Genomic DNA, 24,651 nt, shown 5'->3' on the forward strand with positions numbered 1-24,651 from the left:
GCATGTTTTAATTAGTTCCCTTAACTTATTATGTTTATTGATAAATAAATTCTAAACTAATTGTTTTCTTTCATATAGATGCAACACCCCCAATAACCAAATGCAGAAGAAGCAATTGTGAGTGAAAATAGACAAGTCCCTGAAGATTTACTCTTTCCTCAAACACATCCTCAAAAAAATCAGAGAGGCCGAGTAAACAAGGTGGAACTATGTTACATTGCACCACGAAGGACTTCGATAATCAATATTTTTTTTAAGTTGGTCAATATATATATATGGCCGCAATCGACAACAATCCACTTTGATGTCAGCCAAGATTTATATGGGATTAAAAAGGACTCAGTATGGCTTCCTACAACTAACATCAATGAATTGTGCCAAATGAAATAGTTAGGAGCCCAACCTATTGTAATGTGATGCAAGTATGATATTCAACTCTTAATAAACTTAGGAGATATCATAATTCATTTTTTGACTATATATTATTATAATTATAGCATGCATTTCACCAGTTTTCAAAAAAATTTCACAGTGTTAAAAATAAGATTTAAACAATCAGTTGCACATGTAGTAATTTTTTATTTTTTTTTACATGTGTGCAACTAATTATTTTGAGTTGTATTTTAAAAATTAGTTAGCATATAGCATATAACAATAACATATATAGTTAAATAAAATGTTTCACATATATGGAACATAAAATTGTTGCAGCTAAACAAAAGTGATGCATATTTATCATAAAGTTTTACAATAGATAATAATATTGATCATGAGTATGAATATATATAGTGGTCATGAGAAGGGGCCACTGCCTGAGAAACGCTCCTCAAAGTCTTGCCAGAACTTGCTTGCTTCGTCTTTTTGGCCTGTCATGGTGTATATAATGGCCTATATATATATATATATATATTATTTATCAAACAAAAATAAGTTAAGATAAATATTTTAATCAAGAATAACTAATATTCGAATAATTATAATATTTTATAATATATATTATAATTATTTGAAATATTAAGATAATAAATATTCAGATATCAAAAGTAGTGTATAGACAAGGCCGACCCTAAGGATCGGCAGGCTAGTCGTGTCTAGGATCCAAAATAAAAAAAAATAAAAAAATTTATTAGATTTTTATTTAGGAATAATTACATAAGACACTATTTTTTGTAAAATATTTACATTTCTACGTTCAAAGAATATTTTTTTTTTATATATTTTTAAAGTTTTCCAAAAAAATAACACGAAAACAACATAAAATCAACAAGAAAACTACATTTAAGTAACATGAAAAAAAAAAATCAAAATAACAACAAAAAATAGCATACAGATAACAAAAAATCAACAATAAATTAACAAGATTACAACATAAAAAGACTTTATTTTATGTAAATAAAATCAAAAAAATCGTAAAAATGTTTAAAATTCTTTAAATCGTATTTTTGTAATTTTTTTGTTATTTTTATGTTTTTGTGAAATAAATCATTTTATTTAAATAAAATTTAAGTGTATTGTAAACCATAAATATTTATAGTTTAGTTAGTTGAGGTTGATGATATATTATTCAAGTCATCAATTCAAATCCTATAACACTCATATTTTTTTTTAATATATTTTAGAATTTTAGTGTACCACCACATATATGCTATGAATTTATATTTAATTAAAAAGTTTAAGTTAACTCATTATTGAGATGATCTAGCTAGAATCTATATTTTTTTTGTTTGTTTTAAAAAGTATTCGTTCACGATTCATTTATTGTTTTATATTATTTATTTAATTATTTTCTTGGTATATATATAGATTTGATTTATTTGATTTTTAATTAAGTATTAAGATATATAGTTTTTCATGAAAGTGAGAAATGAATGAAATAATTACCTTGTAAAAATCACGTTGAACTCTATCTGATTCGATGTTATCGCCATCATCTAAATACCTCAATTGCAAAGCTTTCTCATATTCCCCCTATAAATATATATAAATAGATATATATATAATTTATTACACAATTAAAAATCAGATTTTATGTATATAATATATTTTTTGTTGTAAGAATACATATGTGCAATTCAATTAAATGTTCTACAATTATTATTCTAAATTAAAATATAACTTAAGACACATAAATTAATTAAAGATATATATACATGGAGGGATAGATAATAAATTCCTAATGTTCTTATAATAATAAAATAAAATCATTAAAAAACAAAAGTAATAATTATTATATTGAGTAAGAAAATAATTAATAATAAAAAAGACAATATTCTAAGCAAAAGATAATTAAATATTTATTGTACGTAATAACTAATATGTAATATATTTTATAAAGTTTTAATTATAATTTGTTAGTAAATATACAATTAAAATATACACTTTTTCTTATAAAATTTTCAATTAATTTTAGTTCATTAATTATGGAAATTAAAACCAATAATTTTAGTTATATATAGAGGGAGAGATGTTACCAGAATAATAAGAACTTCTATTATTGCCATTTCGATAAAGTATTTTTCTTGTGATAGTTTGTCTCTTATAATATCTTCACGTTTCTTGCTCAGTAAATTCAAGGCTTCTTCTCTTTTTCCAACTTTAATTAGCTCAATTGCTTTTTTCTGAAATATTACATTGTAATTATTAAATATTATATTATATATGTATTGTATAAATATAAATATAGTTGATATTAAAACTGTATTTTAGTTAATTAGGACATATGTAATAAAAAATAATATTCATAGATATAATATTAATTTTAATATAATAATTAAGCTAGATTTCATATAATACAGATCAAGATTAAAATTCCACAAAAAGTATTTTTGCCCCCCTCACTTACAAAAAAAAAAAAATGATGCTCCTTTCACTTTAAATTTTGAATATATCATAATCTAAGTCCTTAGTATATACAAAATAATGGTAGATTAAATCACATAACTTAGTTAGTATATATACCAATTATATATACGTACGGTGCATTGTCCTATGTTTCCAAAATAAATAAAATTACTATGCAAAGTGACTATAAAATAAAATAAAATATGATATTTACCAAAGCATAACATATTAAATTATTTTGTAAAAGAAAATAATTAAAGAAATACATATCTTCTGATTTTCTAAAGAAAAAAAACGTTATAATAAGGAATTAATATATTAATAATTTTACCTTAAGAGCTACAACTTCTTCATTGGACCCAATTGCAGGAATGTTATAAGGCATGACAAGGGCCTTAGGGTTAGAGGTCAAGAAAAGAACCTCTTGCAAGAATGTTGTCAAAGTATTCTTACCACTTATCGGAGTGATTATACCTTCATCCATCATCCGTGGTGCTACCTGATCCCTAGACGACGACGTCGACGATGATCTAGATAGAAAACGGTTATAAAAAGAAGCAAAGGCATTTTGAGGTCTCATCACAACAATCATGGATCCACAACACAAGATCCCAAGAACATAACTTAAAGCCAAGGTTGCACCAACTCCACTACCTCTCAAGTTATTACTTTTGGCTATTTTTTCGCCATTATTATTACCTTCATCATCATCATCGTGATCATCATGATCTGATGATGATGGTAATGCGGATAGAGAAAATCTCCCATGATGACGAGCTTGATGAGTAGTAGTTGTAGTGGTGTTGAGAAGTTGATGATCATGAGCTAGGGTTTTGTGTTTTGGTCTCAAAAACAACAATTGATCATGTGGTTTTGAATTGGACAGTTTTGTATTTTGAGTATTAGAATTGAAACGAGTCAAGGGTTTGATATGAAAATGCGAATTTTGACAAGGGTTGAAAATTAGGGCATGATCCATATTGGAGCAATTTGATTATTTTTTAAGACAAAAGGGTTCTTACATATATATTTATATATTAGATCATTAACAAAAGGGCAGATATAGTGTTTATATATATAAATATATATTGTTATTGGCTATATAGGGACAATATATACATAAAAAATGATGTAGGGAAGTAAGGAATCAGTACTTTTATATGATTTGTTTCACTATTATTAGTTTGCTTTCGATAAAGAAAGACCAGCTAGTTTAAGCAATTGGCTAAGGAATTTTCTGGGGCTTAAGCTGTAATTTTAATTATTCTTTAATTTTAATTTATGAGTGTTTTTTCAGTGGAAAAGTACTGAAAAGTTTTATTCCAATCTGAGTAGTGAAAATTACATATTGTAGATATAGTAGAAACGTGATACACATAATTCCCAACTTATAAATTAGGCTTTGCATACATACATCCCACACCACTCTCTTTCATACAAAATTGTGTGCTTTATATATAATTCAGATTTATTTAGTAATAAATAATAAGATATCAATTTAAGATAATAACAGTCTATGCTGACGAAATTAAAAAAAAAAATTACAGTTTTACAAACATTAGTTATGCCGCTAAAAATAAATATTGAGTTTATATCACTTACAAACTTTAAATTTTGAGTTATGCCGCTATTTACCCAAATTCATATATGATTTTGTATTACTTTCTTTTAAGATTTAATTAATTCATTGATAAGATTTTCACAATTGGATAAAAATTATGTTTGGTGTATAATTCGGGGTCGTCTCAAGTTTGTACAAGGCCGTAGGCGAAGCTTGAACAATGCCTTAGACAAAAATAAATTATACTTTTTTGACAAAATTATTAATTTTATTTTTCAAAAAAGTTAATTTTAAATTCTTATTATTAACAGTTTTCTTATTTATATTAATTTTATTTTATTCTCCACTTGTTTTATTAATAATCATCATATTAGACTGAACTTTAATTCATTTATAAAAAATTTCATAAAAAACAAATCAATAATCATAAAATGAACACAATAAAATAAGTATAATTATAAGTAAAAAAAATATTATGATCATAAAAAAAGATATTTGAATTAGAAAGTTCTCCAGTTAATATCGAAATAGATAGAGGAATCATGTACTAAAACACTGAGTGTACTATATGTTATACCCATATTTCGAACAACAATATGGTGTTGATACGTGTAAAGAAGCTAGAAAGTAAACTACCTCATGTTATAAAGTAATAAATATATTTAATAAACTTGCCTTAAAAAATATAGATGGTAGAAATATTCGAACTCACCCTTTAAAGATAAGGGTAAGTTATGAATAATAATTGCTAATGGATATATAAAACCAACAAGATGAACAACAAACAAATAAAGTCCATCTCAGGATACACAAAATACACTACAGATTGACTGCTTGGAAAGGGTAGATAATAAATTATTCAAAGAGCTTGCAGCTCATTGACCCACATACTCGTGAGTATGTTGAAAGACTAAAGACAACATTCCCAACATGATTCATCACATAATTGTCATACTGTGACTAGCATCTCGCATTTATTTCACTCAATATATTTATAGAAGAACGCGAGAAGTATTACTTAAAATATACTTAGGCGCTGACAACCCTCTACAGAATAAAGCGTCTTGAGGAGATTGCTTGTATTGCGAGAAAAATAAGACATAGTCAGTATAACCGCTTACAAATAAAGCTAAAGAGCAATTATAAGCAGTTATTTACTATTATCTCATGCGATGTAAATGTGAAATGTGAGGATTGTCCATATTTTATGAACGGTTACAAGAAAAAGATCCCAAGAGAAGAACTATCACTCTAAAAGTCCAATAAATAGGGATAGAACCTAGGGAATAAAAAAGGGGCGATCAATTTGAGAAAGAGAGAATTATACCAATCTTTTTATTGTATTATGTACACACTTTATAAAATCTCAGAATAAGATGGACTCGTAGAATTTGAAGAATTAACTTTAAAACTATGTTAAAATCCTCTTATTATTTATTATTATTATTTCTTTTATTATATATTTCAATCTTGAGTTCATTTATTACAAAAAGACTTATTTGTTAATTAACAAAAATCTGTACATAGTTTGATGCTTTTATTGAGAGCCCTGTAAGAAAAAAAAAAACTCAAAAAATATCCTCCTTGAAACATATTCGAACTTTACATCTATGGCAGACGATACTCCTTGAAACGAAGATAATCAACCACGAGAAAAAACTCAGCATCCAGGGAAAGAACATTAGAATTTCCATAGGACAAACACAATTGATACTCCTTGCTCTCAGAGAGGAAATGATGGAGAATTTAAACAAACTTTGGGTGGAATTCAGAAAGACGAAGTGAGGATGCCTATGTCCCACTAGATACATTTTATTAGTGTAACTAGAAAATAGATAACTCTGACAACGACAAGGTGAGTCAAATCGGAGAAACACTGAATTGGAGCGCGAAGCAGCGGCTGCAAAGGCTGTGCACAGCGATGCCCCTCCTAGCCAACTAGACGACCTCGGGGAAGACGTAGAGGATCAAGGACCAGAAGACAAGGATTATATTATTTTATAATGTCATTTATATTATTTTATTAGCATGTTTAGTTATAGCATTAAATGATATTGGATTATTTATATTATTTTCTTATTACTTTACACAATAAAAGTAATGATAAAATTATTATTATTTTTTATATTTTATTAAAAACATTAAATTTTGAATGACAATATTAAAAATTGATGCAAATATATCATAATATTATTTTTTATGCTAAATATAGCACAACTTTTATATCTACCATTAAAAATTGTCTTAGAAGGTAAAGCACAAGTGAAATGATGATTGAGAAGATTTATCTTCCAAAAAGTAAAAAAAAAATCACTTGCCAATTCAACCCCTCGCGTGTTTAAAAGTGATATATATTTTGCATAGGTTTAGTTAGTTCACTACGAGAAATATTACTTTTGCCAGTACAAAAATGTGCTGGCAAAAGTTTGATATTGCGCTGGTAAAATGAAATTTACTTCTGACGTGTTGGCAAAAAGGATTGACAAATTAACGTTGGTATTAGAACATTTGCCAGCACAAAATGAAAAGTGCTGGCAAAAATAAATTTTCCCAGCGCCTAAATGCACTGGTAAAAGTTAGATTTTAGTCACTACAAATGTGTGCTGGTAAAACTTTGACCTTCTTGCCAGTTCAGTTTGCGAAATGCTCTGGTAAAAGTTACTTTTACCACGCAGTAGCGAACTGTGCTGATAAAAGTGACATTTCTTGTAACGGTTGAAACAAAATTATAAACATTCCAGCTAACTAAACTCTTCGATGAGGGGCCAGTCTAATTATAGGGTCTCCTTTTATTAAAGTCTCTCAAGTTCGACCTAATAAGATCAAGACAATCCTCTCCTATAGCAAACCGGTTTTATTAAGTTGAGTTAGCCCAATAATTTTTGAGAAAATATCTTAACAGTTACCTCCAATTACAAACTACAGGAAAGTTGCCTCTTTTTTATGGAGATTACCCATCATAGAGATGCAAAGAGGAACAGAACAAACTTCCTATATTCCTTTTCCACTCAATCTAAAAACAAGATCGGACGTTATTCTGTTTCGTCTCCATTTTTGTGAAACTATTCCTTAATACCACCCTAACTAGTCTATAAGTATAAAGTGTCCCATCAAAGTATACTTTATTAGGAATGAAGTAGTTAAAATATACTTTCCATCTTATCAAAGTATAAGTATATCGAAATTTCCTTATACACGTACATGACATGCATATATAGTAGATTCGTGCAAAAGTTTAGCATTGAGAAATTTCTTTACTCCAAATACAAAGTCTACAAGAGAATATATATACATGTTTGATGGAATAAACTCAATTTTGTTTCCCAAGTCTCTCAAATCTGTTTACATATGTACCTTCCTTCATTTTTAGGTAATATATTATTGTTCACAATAATGAGCTATATACCTTCCTTCATCTCCAAAATTTCGACCACAATATTATAAATTATTAAATTTATTTTTATTTTTTAATGGATTCCCAACAAAAGAAAGAGAAAAAAAACCCTATTTATATATATAATTATATCATCCTAACGAAAATACTTTAACAAATCACAAATTAATACCAAAACCTTTTCCTCCTCTCTATTCACAACAATCACAAATTATAATGGCTGACAATTCTTCTAATTACATACAAAAGATAAAAAGTGCAGCCATGGTGGTAGCTAAGACAACACCATTTGTGATCTTTGGTGCGGTGGCTTTCGCTGCCCTAACCTCTTGGAAAGCCAAAAAGAAACCGATTTTTAAGAGATCAACATCGCTCGCACTCCTCCATGGTGGTGAACTCGCCTTAAAGAGATTGGTTGATTACCACGAAGCTCGAGCCGATGTAAATAAGCTAGGGTTAGCTGATTGCGAGTTTAAACTTAAGATTTCGGAAGAAAGGCCCAATTTTCGCGAACTAGCGGTGAGTAAAGGAAAATTTATATGAAAATATATGTAGTACTAGAATATTGCCTGGTATATATGATACATATTATAGAATTTTTTTAAGAAATTATACGTATTAGATTAGTGTTACTTTGATTTTATTAGATACATAATTAGGAGGTCAGTTTAATTTGTGTATATATGTTTAATTTTGATGAAAAAGGAGGCCATGTCAAAGTTAGAAATGAGAGGAAAAGAAGAATATGCAATAAGAACATTGAAAGAAGAATTACAAAAGGCCCAAAAAAACAAAAGAATGCATGAAGCCTATGAAATTGAGATATTACTAGTCGAAATGCTCATTTACAAGGTATGCTAATTTATTTATTTTAATGTTAGGAACGATATTAAAATCGTTCCTAATACGTACTTTCTAGGATAAATTATTAGGCGTTCCAAAAAGCTTATTGAAACGATTGAGAAACGACAAATGTCGTTCCTCCAGAAACTTATTTTTTTCCTGTAGTGTATGAAGATCCATGCAAATATAAAATTTTCCATTCAAATTTGTTAGTACTAAGTAGTGAGAATTAATTTTCAAAAGACTTATAACCCATATTTCATAAACAAAGAACATTAAAATTTTTTTAAAATTATAACAATAACTAAAAGATCGCATGATGAGCCATTTCAATATCATGGAAGGCATAGTCCACAACTTAAAAAGAAAAATAAATTAGTGTAGAGATAATTAATACTTTTTGTTTGTAATTTTGTAACATATATATTATTTAATTATTTTCTTGTAAAAAAATGTGTATATATATATAACAGTTTTAATATGTTTTTTTTTTCTTAATGTAATAATAATTATAAAAATTCCAGGGTGAGTATGAAGATGCAAAAAAGTGCAAATGCTTGTATGATGAAAATGTCACTGATGCTCGTCGTCCACTATACCTGGTATTTTTATATTATAACAATTAATTAATAATAATATTAAAATTACATTATAATTTAAATTACTACATTAGTTAATAGGATATATTTTTAAAAATAATAACATATAGCATTTAAATAAATAGGATAATATTGTATTTTTCCTTAACAATATATAGATTATATGTTGGTTACAAGACGTAAAAAAAATTAATTATATAATTATTAATGTTACTTCGCAAACTAATTATACTAGATAATTATTAATACAAATCTCTTCTCACAAAATATTATTTGTGTTTGGAAATAATTGTGTAATTATTAAGTTAGTAATTACACTACATTTTAATATACAATGTGTAATGTGTGTTTAGATATGAGATATTGATTAGTATTTATGTATTCGTACTGTCTTGTTTGAAAAAATAGTTAGTAATTATACAAAAAAAAATGATAATTTTTAATACTTAATATTTAAAATTGAAAGATTTTAATAATTACACAATGTAGATAGTATGAGAATTGGAGAGTATAATTGAGGTTTTTTATTTATCTCTCTAGTGTAATTATATGATCAGACAAACACGTAAAAACTGTATAATTACACTCAATTTCAATTCCCTTCTCACTTTCCAAACACACCTTAAATTGAAAATATCATATTTATATATCTATATATTTTCGTAAATAATGTAAATAAATGTGTGTAGGCTATTATTATCATGGCTTTGGAACCAGCAAAAAAGGAAGAAGCAGAAAAGTATTGGAAGAAGTTTGTCGATTTAAGAAGTGAGTTTAGTTTCCAACCCATGTTTAGAGAAAGCATGGAAGAGACTGGGATCTTTAAAATCACTACTAGTTTTCAAGAGTTTCAAAATGTTGTTAAGCAGCTTCTCTACGACATCAATAAGGCACTTTTACGTAAAACAACATGAAACAAGGGTCGGTCTTAAGGTACGTAAGGCCAACGAGCAAAGTGCGCGTCTTGAATACCCAATGCCCTAAATTGTAAAATAATATTATTAGTAGTATATATAATAATAATAAATAATAACAAATTCAATAAAATTGTATTTATAGTGTAATGGTAGATTAATTAAGTCTGCAACAAGATTTAGGGTTTGATTTCTATCCCACTAGCTTCTTAATTTTTTTAGAACTATATTAAAAGTGTGCCTATATAGAGAATTAAATTTGGAATTTCAAGAACATATTAAAATTATCAATTAAATAACAATAGCCAGCCATAATTATTAATGGGGGCACAAAGAATTAATTAAAAGAGTATTAACGGGATAAGAATAAAAATATATATGTAAATAATTAACAATGAAAATATAAACTTTAGTGATAAAGAACATTATGTAAGATAAAATTAAAATTAAAATTGTGTAGGATAATAATGATAAAAATGATCTATAGATATAATATTATCTTTGATGTAATAGTTAAGCAAGATTATAAAAAGGATAGATAGAGGTCAAGAGTTCAAATTGTTACTTAAAATTTCTCCCAAAATACATGGCAGTTCAAGAGAAAGCGAGGTGATACTAAGACCTACGCCACAAGATAGGTCTCCCTAATTATTCTCGGAGTCCTTCATTTCAAAGGATAATGAAAGATTAGTAATCTCCATAAGTATCCAGCTAGACCGCAAGCATCCCTCGTCTGTCCCTCTTCGCAAGTAAAGTATATTCGGAGGACGGTACAGGAGGAGTAGTGAAAGATAACGTGTCACTCAAGGACCAAGACATTGTATATGCATTTAATGCAGCATGGGAAAAAACATCAAACGCCTTACCCTAACAAGCGTGTTTAAGGGTTTAAACCCATCATTCGATGATTACACGAGCCCCGATACATCAATCGACGGATGTGTAAATGAGCCGTCAAGTCATAATATGGGATAAATCATATCCCACAAAATACCTACAGACAGCCTAAAACCCATCATAACATAGGCAATTATGCCCTAAATTAGATTTGGGACATTGTACCAAGTATGGTGTAATTGAACACAACAACAATAGTATGGTGTAATTAAATTATGCCGAACCTACAATATGAAGAAATACAACGAAATTGCAAAATTAATTATTTCATTACTTATAACTAGTTATTAAAAATAGTAACAAGTTACTTAGTTACTAAATTATACATACATATATATAATCAATTATATCTCACACTATTATCTCAAAAAAAAGAATTATAGCCCACACTAATTCAATTATATATACATTACAAAGAATATATACAATACAATTACAAATTGTATTTACATAAAAAATATACACACACTATATACACACAATATATACACACATTATATACACACATATTCAATAAAATATACAAATATATATATATATACTATATATTGAGGTTTAAATTTTTACCTAATAACCGCAATCGGACGAGCGATTCCTTAAAAAATCCGGGCACTATATATACACATACAACACAACAAAATTACTAATAAAATTAAAAAACCCAAAAAATAATTTACAAAAACCAAAAATAAAACAATGTACATTATAAAAATGAATAGAAACTATATTTATACCTTAAAGGCGGTTGAGATTCAATGTTTTTCTCCACCAAAAATGGTGGTCGGATTTTAAACCCAAAATTTTTTATTTGGGTTCGGATGACACACAAAGAGGGTAAAAAATGAAAACTTTTTAGGTGTATGTGATTAAGTATCGAAAATGGAAGATTTTTTTTTTAAAAAAAAAATGGGCTCAAATGGTTGAGAAATGGGTGGTGGAGGCGGTGGCCGGCGAGGGTTTCGAGCTCTCTGGTTTTGGCTGGGATGTTGTGTTTGTTCGAGTGAGGAAGAAAGTGAGGAAATGAGACGCGAGGGTTTCCTTATAAAACCCTATGGCGTCGGTTCCTACATAAGAACCGACGGCATAGGGTACACGTGTCAAATTATCGTGTACCCTATGCCGTCAGTTTTTATGTAGGAACCGACGCCATAGGGGTTACCCCTAAAACCCAGCCTGCTTTATTTTCCAACCGCCTCTAAATGGTATAGTGCAATTTTATACCTACGGTTTTTATCAAAAAACTACCTCTAAATGTCAATTTCAAACAAAGCGGGTATTTTCACACCTTTTAGCTTCCCTTTTTATAAATAGGGGTGAAAAAACAGCCTCTAAAGGTCTACATTGTAGTAGTGCATTATGAGCCTATAAATACTCTAATGATAAACAGAAATGGGGATCGACCAAGAAAGAATTTTGTAATAAATACTCTCATAAATACAATGACTCGTGCATTAAGGCTCATTAATATCCTAACTACGTAAAAAATTTCACTTCTAATTTTCATTAAATACTTCATACAGCTCTTATTATTGGTTGTCGAGAATCTCGATGAACACCCACCAGAAGTATTTTTTTTTACTTTTGCGGCCCTTACCTTATAAAAAAAATTATGCTCTTTTCACTTTAAATCCTGAGTGGCCATATACCATGTTTCATAAAAAAGAAATGGAACAATAAATATATATTTTCAATGCAAAAACAAATATATTAAAACACAACCAAGATAATAATATATATATATATATACCCTGCACTGAAAACAATTATGAAAGATTATTAAAAAGATTATAAAAACAAACAAAAACAAATATATTCCTTTAATAGTATAATACTATAACACATAACAAAGCAATTACCTTGTTCTTAGTGTCCGATCTATGATACTATGACCCCTTCGCAACTCCAAAAGCCTTTTAAGCTTTAATTTTTGTACACCTCATATTATATAACATTGCAATGTCTATTCAATATAGAATTTTTAGTTTAACAATATTTTTTTAGTTTCTTACGTTAACTTCAACGGAATATTCTATTACTTAACATAATATTATTTATTAATTTTATAATATTATTATATATTTAAAAATAAAAATTATGTAGATAAAAAATATACAGATATTATTTATCAAAAAATATATAGATATTTTATATAAGATATATTTTTAATTTGAATACTTAAAATATTGTAGATATTCTATATAAAAAAATTTCAATTGTAAATATTTTAAATTATCAATCAAAATATATGTAAAAAAATCTCAAGTAAAAAAAAATGTGCCTTGCAAGCATATATACACTAATGTTACCGTAATAGTTAATAAAAATCTTAAAAATTAAAATCTCAAATTTTATTTTAATAATTAAAGAAAGTACATTATTTAATTAAAAAAAATTAAATATTACATTTAATATTATTTAATTAAAAAAAACTTATTATACGCGCATTACACGTAACATCAATCTAATATATATAAATATATAATACGTATTATATTACTTATATGCATACGATATACCTTACACGTGGATTTGTGTTTTAAAATACACGTACGTACGTAGATTTACGTTAATAACTCATGCATGCATGCATGTGAATTTTTTCTTGTATATATACATATTCTGTACATATATATTGGTAATGGTATAGTAGCTTAAAGTTTCTAGATCTGTCATAAGAGATATATTTATATATATATATTATATATATATATATATTTATATATATATTTGAACGATCATGAAATTCTTTGACGAAAATTGTTTCTTTGTTTTTTACACTGGCTGGATATGAGAATTGTTCTTTTTTTAATGGAAAATTCATCTTTATTAACCATTAACTTCAACTACTAAGTAAGGTAGCAAATCAGTTGGAATAAACTCCAAACTAAAATAACAATCAGGGTATAATATAGCAGCTCTAGCAAAATTATGAGCCACCATATTAGCTGATCGTTTTACAAAAATCACAGAAATATTTTTCAATAAAGCAAGCCAACGCTTGCAATCATTAATTACATGTCCAAATAAAGAAATCATAAAAAAAGTGCCTCGCGGAGCTTGCACAACTAAAAGACAGTCGGTTTCAAGAGAAGCCAATTGCCATTGATGATCTTTGATCCAAGAATGTGCTTCCCGAACTCCCATTTCCACTGCTACTTCCAGTTCTACTTAACCAGCCAAGAAATAGCACGACCTTCAATTAGAAAGCCATTTGAATCTCGAGCCACCATGCCAAAGCCAAAACCATTCTCCCTCTCAAACATAGATGCATCTACATTGATCTTGATACTATTAATCTGTAGTAAAATCCAATGCTTAGCCCCATCACCCGCCTGGATACCAGGCAGGGGCGGAGCCAGAACTTCAATGCAAGGGGGGCCAAATTTTAAAATTTAGTATAAAATAAAAATTTTATCATATATTTATTTTCAATTAAAATTAAAAATAAATTCTTTTATATGTCAAAAATTATCTATAAAAAATATCAAAATAAAACAAAAAGTACTCTACATTATTCAAATTAAAAATATTAATATACTTTTAATTAAAGCGTATATATTTTATAAAACAAAATGTATATATGAACAAAATAATTTTTACATTTAATAAAATTTAATACTTAACTAGAGGAGATCATAAATCTAAACTTCTACATAATGATGAAAATTATCAATTAGTGTATGATTTTGAGTCAAATGTGTAAAAAAAAATAACAATAATAAGTAGTAGAAATAGTAAAAGAAAAAAAATAATAATTAATAAGCAATTATCTTATTTTATTTACTTTCTACTCATATAAATTTAATTTTATGTCAATTCACTTCTAAAAAAAATTTTATTTTATTTTTAATAAATTAAACACTTAATTTATACTATATATATTATTAATTGTCTATACACTTTTCTTTTATATATTATATATATTAATTAGTATATTTTTATTTATATATGTATTTTTGTTTATAAATATTTACATATATATATATATTAAAAGGGATATAAAATTGTTGGGGGGCCATGGCCACTCTTACTTTGGATGTGGCTTCGCCCCTGATACCAGGCCATGATACCTCTAGATTAGAGTTTTGAGCATGTCTCCATTGATCAAGATATCTTTTTGCAGAAACAACAATGTCTCCTGCCCGCATTACCTTTTCTTTCCACATGAGGTCCTTTCTAGCTTTTCCTAAATGACCCAACAAAGCATGGCTAAGACACAATATTTTTCCACAACCAAAGCCTTAAAGGAAGTAATACACCAGTCAAGAAAAGTGTTACCACGTGTACTCCTAGTGCCGATTCTCACCCGATTCCAACAAAGTACAGCTTCTGGACAAGAGACCAGTCTATGGAGGATAGTCTCATCTTTACTTTGGCAAACAGGGCATAAAGAGCTCACATTCACATGCTTAGAATGCAATTCTACTATTGTTGGCAAGCAATTCATACCAGCCCTCCATATCAAGTTTTTGACTTTTGGAGGGATTTTAACTTCCACATATGCTTCCAAAAACTAGCCAGCTCCTTATCATTCCCATTCCATCTTCCTTGGGTATGTTGAAGAAGATTATATGCACTTTTAACTGAGTATACCCCTGATGGCTCTTTAGACCAAACAAAATGATCATTAGCTTGAGTCAAGTGAAGAGGTACCTTTAAAATGAGGAGTATATCCCTTTCTTCAACCATGTCCGAAAGTATCTCCATGTCCCATGAACTACCATCAACAGATAATAGGCTTCCTACCTTGGCATGCTCTAGGGCCGAGTGAGACGAGATGACCAAAGGGTTATCATCATGTGGAACCAAGGTTCATTGAGGACATTGATGTCATTCCCATTGCCAATACACTACCGTACTCCCTTTTTGACAACTTCCTGAGCCTCCCAAATACTTTTCCACACAAAGCTTGAATTATTACCTAGCTCAGCATTTAAAAAATTACATCTTGGAAAGTAACGGACTTTGAAAATTTGAGAGGCCAATGCCACAGGTTTTGTGAGAAGACACCATCCTTATTTTTCGAGAAATGCCAAGTTAAAGTCATGAAGGTATCTGAATCCCTTGCCTCCCATGTGTTTATGTTTGCTTAACCGTTCCCATGACATCCAATGAATACCATGGTTTTGACCTTTGGACGATTGCCACCAAAATTTGCACATCATCTGCTCAATATCTCTACTGATATCCAAAAGGAGAAGGAAGACACTCATCCCATAGTTAGGAAGAGATTGGGCCACTATCTTGATCAACACCTCTTTACCCGCCTGCGAAAGAAACTTGCTTTCCAATTCTGAAGTCTTTTACGCACTCTATCTTTCAAATAGCCTAAGAACACAATTATTTTCGATTCATAGTGATAGGTAAGTCGAGATATAAGTGTGACAGTCAGTAGTCCCGTGATCCGTAAGGGGAAATACCGGGTAAGCTGTGCAATCCCACACCGCCTGGGGAAGGTCAAGTGGGATGATTCTGAGACTGTGTAGGTATGGGACTACACAGTTGAAGAGGGCTTAAATGGATTGATTCGTACTACCTATATCAACAAGGTGATCTTTTTTTTCGGTAGCCCATCTCGAAAGAACTCCACAGTTAAGCGTGCTTGGTTTGGAGCAATTTCAAGGATGAGTGACCTCCTGGGAAGTTTTCCCAGGAAGCGTGTGAGTGAGGACAAAGTACGCTGGAAACACTCGTGTTGGTCTGTAGGGTCAGTCATGAATCCAGGAAGCAGCCAAAGTGACGTACTCGTGTTGTAACACCCTAACTAGCATAGGCGTATTACGTGATTTTTAAACATGTTGTGCAGCTCGTTGCTAATCAACGAGGTTTATGAAAAATGTGATTAATTAAAATTGTTGCTTTTTAATTAAACTTGTAAAATATTTATACAAAAGACTCGGGATCCCGATTACAAAATCATTTACAAAAGTTTACTGTTCATACAAAATAATTGTCGCCTAGCGACTAGTTACAAAAATAGCCTTGCTGTCCCGAGGATCGTACGCTTCAGGCCTAACCGCCCCGACATGTACAATCTTCATAGGCTCGTTCACGGTCCATCAGCTCTAGCCTTGCCTTTACCTACACATAAACATAGCACTGTGAGTCGACAGACTCAGTAAGAAAAGCATAATAATACTCATACATAAATCCCGGTCATGATCAGATGCCCATACCCTTGATCATAACCCTAACTGTCGTGTCCAACACGATACTGAGTCCCCCTAACTGCCGTGTCTAACACGATATTGAGTTCTGAACGTTCATAGGGACGGTATTATTGAAAAGTAACAGCCTAATCAGTCGAATCGGTCATACTCCGGCTGCTGGTCATACTCCAGCCTGTACCGACGTGTTACAGTATCAGCCTGATCGGTCAGACCGGTCATACTCCGGCTGCTGGTCATACTCCAGCCTGTACTGACGTGATACTTCAATAGTACGGAACCACCAACCTAAGTATCAGCCTGATCGGTCGAACCGGTCATACTCCGGCTGCTGGTCATACTCCAGCCTGTACCGACGTGATGCAGTGTCAGCCTAATCGGTCGAACCGGTCATACTCCGACTGCTGGTCATACTCCAGCCTGTACCGACGTGACACAGTTGGATGGTTCGAAGCCAACATACATATCTAATGTAATCTAACAGGCTTCCTACATGCACGCTAAACATGTAATCTACATATGCATACTGTTATACTAATCTTACCTGGATTCCGAATTCGGAGTGTCTTGGCCAACCTGACTGGAACTATCTGCACGGCGGATTACAGGCTCCTAAACCATAAAAATCACAACACTATAAGTGATACGCTAAATCACTTCCCGGGGACTTAAATTAGGAACTAAAAGTTTCCCTATCGATAAAAAGCATGGCAATACCCCAAAAACATAAAAATCGAGGAAACTAGGGTTTCTGAATTTTCCCCAACCGGTAGACCGGTTGCCCAACCGGAATTCCGGTTCTGAGAAATTTCAGAACCCCATCCGGAATTTTGGATGCACAACCGGAATTCCGGTTCCTCGCAGGCAGAACTTCAAAAATTCATACAATGCTCAAATCAACTCCAAACCAAACCAAAACTTTCAGACCTGTTCTATACATCCCCTAGAACAATTCTAAAGCATCAAATCCACCCAGAATGCACATAATCAAAAATCACCATTAAAGCTTCAAGCTTTGAGTTCTAAACTCAAACTTGATTAAACCTAGATATCATGCATCCAAACTAGCTCAAATCTACTTAATCAAGCATAAAATAACCTCTGAAAACAACAACAATCATCTACAGCAAGCAATTAACAGATTGAACACATTTCTTTGAAAATCATAGCTTTTGAACAAAATTTCACAAACTTGAACCAAGTAACTAGCATGCATGAAACCTACTTAATTCCATTCAATTCAAGCATAGAAAAATACAGAAAACAACCTAAAACTACAGCAGCAACAACATCAAAATTGGACATGCAACCATTTTCATTTTTTTCTTGAAAACTAAGAAAACTAAAGAGCAAGTTTCAAGGCTTAACAAGAGCTTAGAATCATCCAAAAACAGCTTGAAAATCAAAGGAAATCCAGCCCTTAGCACACACACAACCAGCCGAGAGAGAGAGGAAAAGAGAGAGCTTTGGAAAATTCTATTTTTCTAACTTTTAAATTTTTGAATAAAATGAAAAAAAAAAACATGCAAAGTCATACTCTTTATTTCAGCCAACAATTAAATCAAATAACACTTAATTCAATTAAATAAAGCCCACTAAAGGACAAAATATCATTGGAGCAAAAAGACCATTTTGTCCCTCCACACTAAAATAACATAAATAACACTAAAGGGGTATTTTTGGGAAATTCTAAATTCCCGGCCATTCCCGACATTCCCAACGTCTAATAAACCGTCCCAAACTACTAACATACTAAGTTGTGATTTTACTGAGCCAAACACCGAGTTCCAAAATACCGGGCACCAGAATGCAAAATTATGAAAACTACTACATGACATAAAAATGCATCTCTGAATTTAATAATAACAGTATAAATAATTATTTAAATAGCTATAAATAATTTCATAATTAAACGTGATTAACTGCTAATTTCCAAATTAAACTAAGCGGTCTTTACACGTGTATAAGAGCCATTTATTCCGTGGGTGTAAGGACCCAATGGAGGCTTGAAGCGGGGACGTTACAAATGGTATCAGAGCCTTGACCCAGCCGGAAGTGTGGTCGACGAGGACGTCAGACCCCGTAAGGGGGGGTGATTGTGAAAGTCAGTAGTCCCGTGATCCGTAAGGGGAAATACTGGGTAAGCTGTGCAATCCCACACTGCCTGGGGAAGGTCAAGTGGGATGATTCTGAGACTGTGTAGGTATGGGACTACACAGTTGAAGAGGGCTTAAATGGATTGATTGGTACTACCAATATCAACAACGTGCATCTTGTTTTTTAGTAGCCCATCTCGAAAGAACTCCACAGTTAAGCGTGCTTGGCTTGGAGCAATTTCAAGGATGGGTGACCTCCTGGGAAGTTTTCCCAGAAAGCGTGTGAGTGAGGACAAAGCACGCTGGAAACACTCGTGTTGGTCTGTAGGGTCAGTCATCAATCCAGGAAGCAGCCAAAGTGACGTACTCGTGTATAAGAGCCATTTATTCCGTGGGTGTAAGGACCCAATGGAGGCTTGAAGCGGGGACGTTACAATAAGCTTCCCTCCTCAGCTTCCCGCATACCCAACAAAGTACTAACCCGATCTTGAACAACAGTAGTGGTATTGGAACTGTAGAAGATAGATGATTTTGCATGATTTACCTTTTGTCCTGAGACCTCTTCAAATTTTCCAAGTAGTTCCTGCACACACAAGGTTTCATCCTCCGTAGCTTTACTATACAAGTAGCTATCGTCTGCGAACAACAAATGAGAGACCCTTGGTGCTCCATTCACAACTTTATACCCATGTAGCCACCCTCTATGTTCATATTTTTTCAGTAAAGCAGGCAAGCCTTTTGCACAGATAATAAATGGATATGGTGACAATGGGTCCCCCTGGCGAATGCCTCTAGTTGGAATAATCGACCCCATTGCACGACCATTATGGGTCACCATATACCTTGTCGAAGTAACACATTGTAACAGTAAATGAATCCACCATTGATCAAAGCCTAAACGACAAAGCATTGATTCTAAAAAAATCAATTTGATGCAGTCATAAGCTTTGCTCATATCAAGCTTCATTGCCATGAATCCCACTTTTCCTTGTCTTTTCCTTTTTAGGTAATGCAAGACTTCAAAGAAAACCATGATGTTATCAGTGATTAGCCTCCCTGGAATAAATGCACTTTGCAACTCGGAGACAATAAGATCCATTATTGGCTTCATACGGTTAGTGATTACTTTGGTGATGATCTTGTGCAAAACATTGCTCAAAGCAATAAGTCTAAGGTCGGTCATATGCTCAGGGCTTTTCTTTTTGGGAATAAGCACAATATTTGATACACTCCAATCCTCTGCAAAGACCCCTGTTTGAAAGAACTGTTGTACCACCTTGATCGCATCATTCTTTATAATGGACCAACATTTTTGGTAGAAAGCTAGTGTCATACCATCCAGGTCGGGGCTTTTATCTGGAAGCATTTGAAACACAGCTTTTTTTAACTTCCTCTTCACTAATCGGTTATTGTAACCCCAAGTTCATATGCTCTATCACCACTTTTGGAACACAGTCAATTACCTCATCACAACTAACATTAGATGCAAAAAAAAGTGTTGAAAAATAGTCGACCACAACCTTGGAGATCCCCGAATTCCAGTCCACCCAAGCACCATTGTCATCTTTTAACCTGTGGATCTGATTGTTTCTTTTACTATTGCTAGCAGCTAGGTGAAAGTACTTGCTGTTTTGGTCTCCCTCTTTTAGTCAAAATTGTTTGGCTCTTCGCTTCCAAAATATTTCTCTCCGATCAAGAATGGCAAACAATTTTTCCTTAAATTCCCCATATTTCTGAACTGATACTGCATCTTTTTTGCCCTGTAACTCTTTCAATTCAACCTTGCAATATTTAATCCGTCCCTTAAAGTTACCAATGTAATGTCGCCCCCACTCTTCAAGCTTTTCAGCACACAATTTAATTTTATTAAAAATTTCCCCGTCGCCAATCTCATTTTAGCAATCTTTCACTATTTGATAACACATTGCTTCCATAAGCCATGCGTTTTCAAACCTAGAAGTTTTAATTGGAGCTACTTGTAGTTTTATACACGGCTCGAGAAACAGAGGTGTATGGTCCGAGGAAGAAGATTCAATATTATTACAATATGTCTCATATCATATAATTAATATTAAGTCATAATATGTCTCTACATATTATTAATTGTTACACTATAATAATATATATTTATTTTGTTGTGTACACTGATATTATTATATTATTATATATAATAATCTCTGAACAATAACATTCAGCGGCCAATACAAGGCATTATTTCAATAAAATGAATATCTATATTTATATATATACTAGAAGAAAGTTTACGTGCAATGCACGTATATTTAGTTTTATTTTAGGTTATATATATTTATTTATAAATGTCAAAGTTAAAAATAAACAATATTTAATACATAGTGCTAAGAGAAAAATAATACATTAAAGTAATGTTAAAAACAATTAAGTAAAATATTGTATAAAATTTTAAGAAATAAAAATTAAACACAACTTATTAATAAAATATATTAAAAATAACATTAATAATATTATGAAATTGAAAACAAAATAATATGAAAAGTTTTGAAAATAAAAAAATCTTAAAGTTTTAATAATTGAAAGAAATATCATATAAAGTTTTGTAAATTAAAAGAAAATATTGTAAAAAAATTAAAAATTAAAGAACTAAAAAAGAAAATATGTTTTTTTTTTTAATTTTCAACTTGAATGACAGAAAGAGAATTAAGAGATTTGTGTTATATATAATTGTTGCAATACATAACGAAAATAAAGTAATTCTTCCATGCGTAGCCAAATCAAATTATAAATAGTCGAGACAAAATAAAAGTCAAAACCATATTGAAATATAATTTCTTTTATCAACAAATCAAATATATATACAAAACTTATCAAATCAACAATCAACAATCAATATTATCAAATCAAGTTATTACATTCCTCAACAAATATAGAATAGCAGTTATGAAAAAGATAAAGACAATATTATAAATTACTGATTAATTTCCCAAAAATAAAATTATGAAGAATGAAAATGTAACAATAGATTTTTCATTTATTACTTCCAATTTTTCCACTTTTGGGAGCGAAAGTAGTGTAGTGGCAAGATAATTGGTACCTGCGAAAGAAATAAGAAGAGGTGGTAAATACGACGCCGTGGGAGTGGTAAGTTTAAGAATTTGAAGAAGAGAAGAAAGAGGTTTCAATTGAAAGGGGAATAGCTATTTTTGAGATCAATCCCCGGTTGTTTTCTTTTTAAATGGGTTGTGATTCTCGAATATTTAATATCAGTTCAAATATTAATAGGATTTATTTTATTATTATTTTATTATATATAAATAATATTTTATTATTTTATTAAATAAAAATTAAAAATCACCCATGAATTTCTCATAAACCAAGAATTTCAGTTATATAGGCATACTTTATATAGAATAGATATGTAGTTTATATAAAAGCAAATATGTATAGTATAAATATCTTGTTGGTTGGAGGGTAATACAATATTTATGAATATATATCAATTGTTATATTCTATTTTATAAAAAAAATAAGTAATGTTAGATAATATTTTATCATTATTATATCTATAGAAGTTTACAAGATAAAAATACACCTTGAAGATAGAAAAATTAACAAAAAAAAAAGACTTTGACCAAGCGATAAAAGACAAAACAGAGGTTAAGCACGAATAGTGCGCCAAGAGCTGGCCCAAGCGGTTATTAAGGGCCTTAGGCAAAAAATTAAAATTGGGTCTTTTATAAAAATACCAATTAATTCTTTATAACTTTAATTAATTTTAAAAAAAAAATAAAAAAAATACTTCATAAATTTTAAAAATATGCAAGAATTTTAGAATCATGTGTATTGAAACCACGAGATTTTATTAAGTTTTCTTTTGAGTGCATATTTATTGTTATGAACATTTATTATGTATGATGTACATTATCAAAAAAAAGTTTATTATATTAAATATATAAAATGAATGATAAAAAAAATTAGGTCTTTTAATATAGGGGGCTTATGAATTGGCCTAAGCTGCCATATGCTTGGGCCTGCCCTGTAAGTGACACCCTTGTGGCAAGAAAATAGGCTACATGCGAGCAATGCCCAAAGGAGTGTCAGTGCTCCTGTAATCCTAGGGTTTGCCTTAAAAGTCTATTTTCGAGTGAAATGTGTTTCCCAAGTCAAAAAATTGGAAACCCTAATACCACTAACCACGAGGAAGGTGACTCGGCAAGTCAATTATTGTGTGGTAGGGTTCAAGAATTGAGAAAGAATTCTAATAAGGTACCAAACCCTACTTGGTTAGAATATCAAAGTCAAGACATGAAGAATGACACCACCAAAGCTAAAAAAAAGGTGTAGACTCGAGCAAGGGCATGCCCTTGCTCCAGTATAAATCAAGGGAAAGAAAGGCCATACACGAGCAAAGGCATAATTGTAACGTCTCCACTTCAAGCCTCCATTGGGCTCTGACACTCACGGAATAATGGCTCTTATACATGAGTATGCCACTCTGACTGCTTTTGGATTTACGACTGACCCTATAGACCAACACGAGTGTTTCCAGCATGCTTTGTCCTCAGTCACACGCTTCCTGGGAAAACTTCTTAGGAGGTCACCCATCTTGAAATTGTCCCAGGTGAAGCACGCTTAACTGTAGAGTTCTTTCATGATGGGCTACTGAAAAACAAGATGCACCTTGTTGATATAGGTAGTACCAATCAATCCATTTAAGCCTTCTTCAATTGTGTAGTCCCATACATACACAGTCTCAGAATCATCACACATGACCTTCCCCAGATGATGTGGGATTGCACAACTTACCCGGTATTTCCCCTTACGGATCATAAGACTACTGAATTTCATAATCACCCCCTTATGGGGTCTGACGTCCTCATTGACCACACTTTCGGCTGGGTCAAGGCTCTGATACCATTTGTAATGTCCCCGCTTCAAGCCTCCATTGGGCCCTTACACCCATTGAATGATGGCTCTTATACACGAGTACGCCACCTGGCAGCTTCCTAGATTGACGACTGACCCTACAGATTAACACGAGTATTTCTAACGTGCTTTGTCCTTACTTGCACGCTTCTTGGGAAAACTTCCCAGGAGGTCACGCATCCTAAAATTACCCCAGGTTAAGCACGCTTAACTGTAGAGTTCTTTCATGATGGGTTACCGGAAAACAAGATGCACCTTATTGATATAGGTAGTATTAATCAATCCATTTAAGCCCTCTTCAATTGTGTAGTCCCATGTCTACACAGTCTCAAAATCATCACACATGACCTTCCCCAGGCGATGTGGGATTGTACAACTTACCCGGTATTTCCCCTTACAGATCACAGGTCTACTAACTGTCACAACAATGAATGGCA

At 31.1% G+C, this 24,651-nt stretch overlaps 2 protein-coding genes across 3 annotated transcripts; one reads left to right on the forward strand and one right to left on the reverse strand.

Annotated features, from left to right (window-relative positions):
- Positions 1-630: 630 nt before the first annotated feature.
- On the reverse strand, positions 631-4,037 carry LOC115697771 (uncharacterized). The gene is made up of 4 exons (XM_030624896.2): positions 3,173-4,037; positions 2,472-2,618; positions 1,882-1,968; positions 631-888 (listed from the first exon to the last, which is right to left on the reverse strand). The coding sequence occupies exons 1-4, from the start codon at positions 3,818-3,820 to the stop codon at positions 793-795; spliced, it is 978 nt and encodes a 325-aa protein (XP_030480756.2). The 5' UTR covers positions 3,821-4,037; the 3' UTR covers positions 631-792.
- A 3,816-nt stretch (positions 4,038-7,853) lies between these two features.
- Positions 7,854-10,477, forward strand: LOC115697767 (uncharacterized). 2 transcript variants are annotated; one of them, XM_030624891.2, is made up of 4 exons: positions 7,862-8,315; positions 8,502-8,648; positions 9,164-9,241; positions 9,928-10,469. In XM_030624891.2, exons 1-4 carry the CDS (start codon positions 8,013-8,015, stop codon positions 10,150-10,152), a joined length of 753 nt encoding a protein of 250 aa, XP_030480751.2. In that variant the 5' UTR covers positions 7,862-8,012; the 3' UTR covers positions 10,153-10,469. The 2 variants fall into 2 exon arrangements, with proteins under 2 accessions (XP_030480752.2, XP_030480751.2); XM_030624892.2 differs by lacking the exon at positions 9,164-9,241 and having other exon boundaries at positions 7,854-8,315; positions 9,928-10,477.
- Positions 10,478-24,651: the final 14,174 nt, after the last annotated feature.

This window comes from Cannabis sativa, chromosome 7, assembly GCF_029168945.1.
Source record: "Cannabis sativa cultivar Pink pepper isolate KNU-18-1 chromosome 7, ASM2916894v1, whole genome shotgun sequence".
Lineage (NCBI taxonomy): Eukaryota > Viridiplantae > Streptophyta > Magnoliopsida > Rosales > Cannabaceae > Cannabis > Cannabis sativa.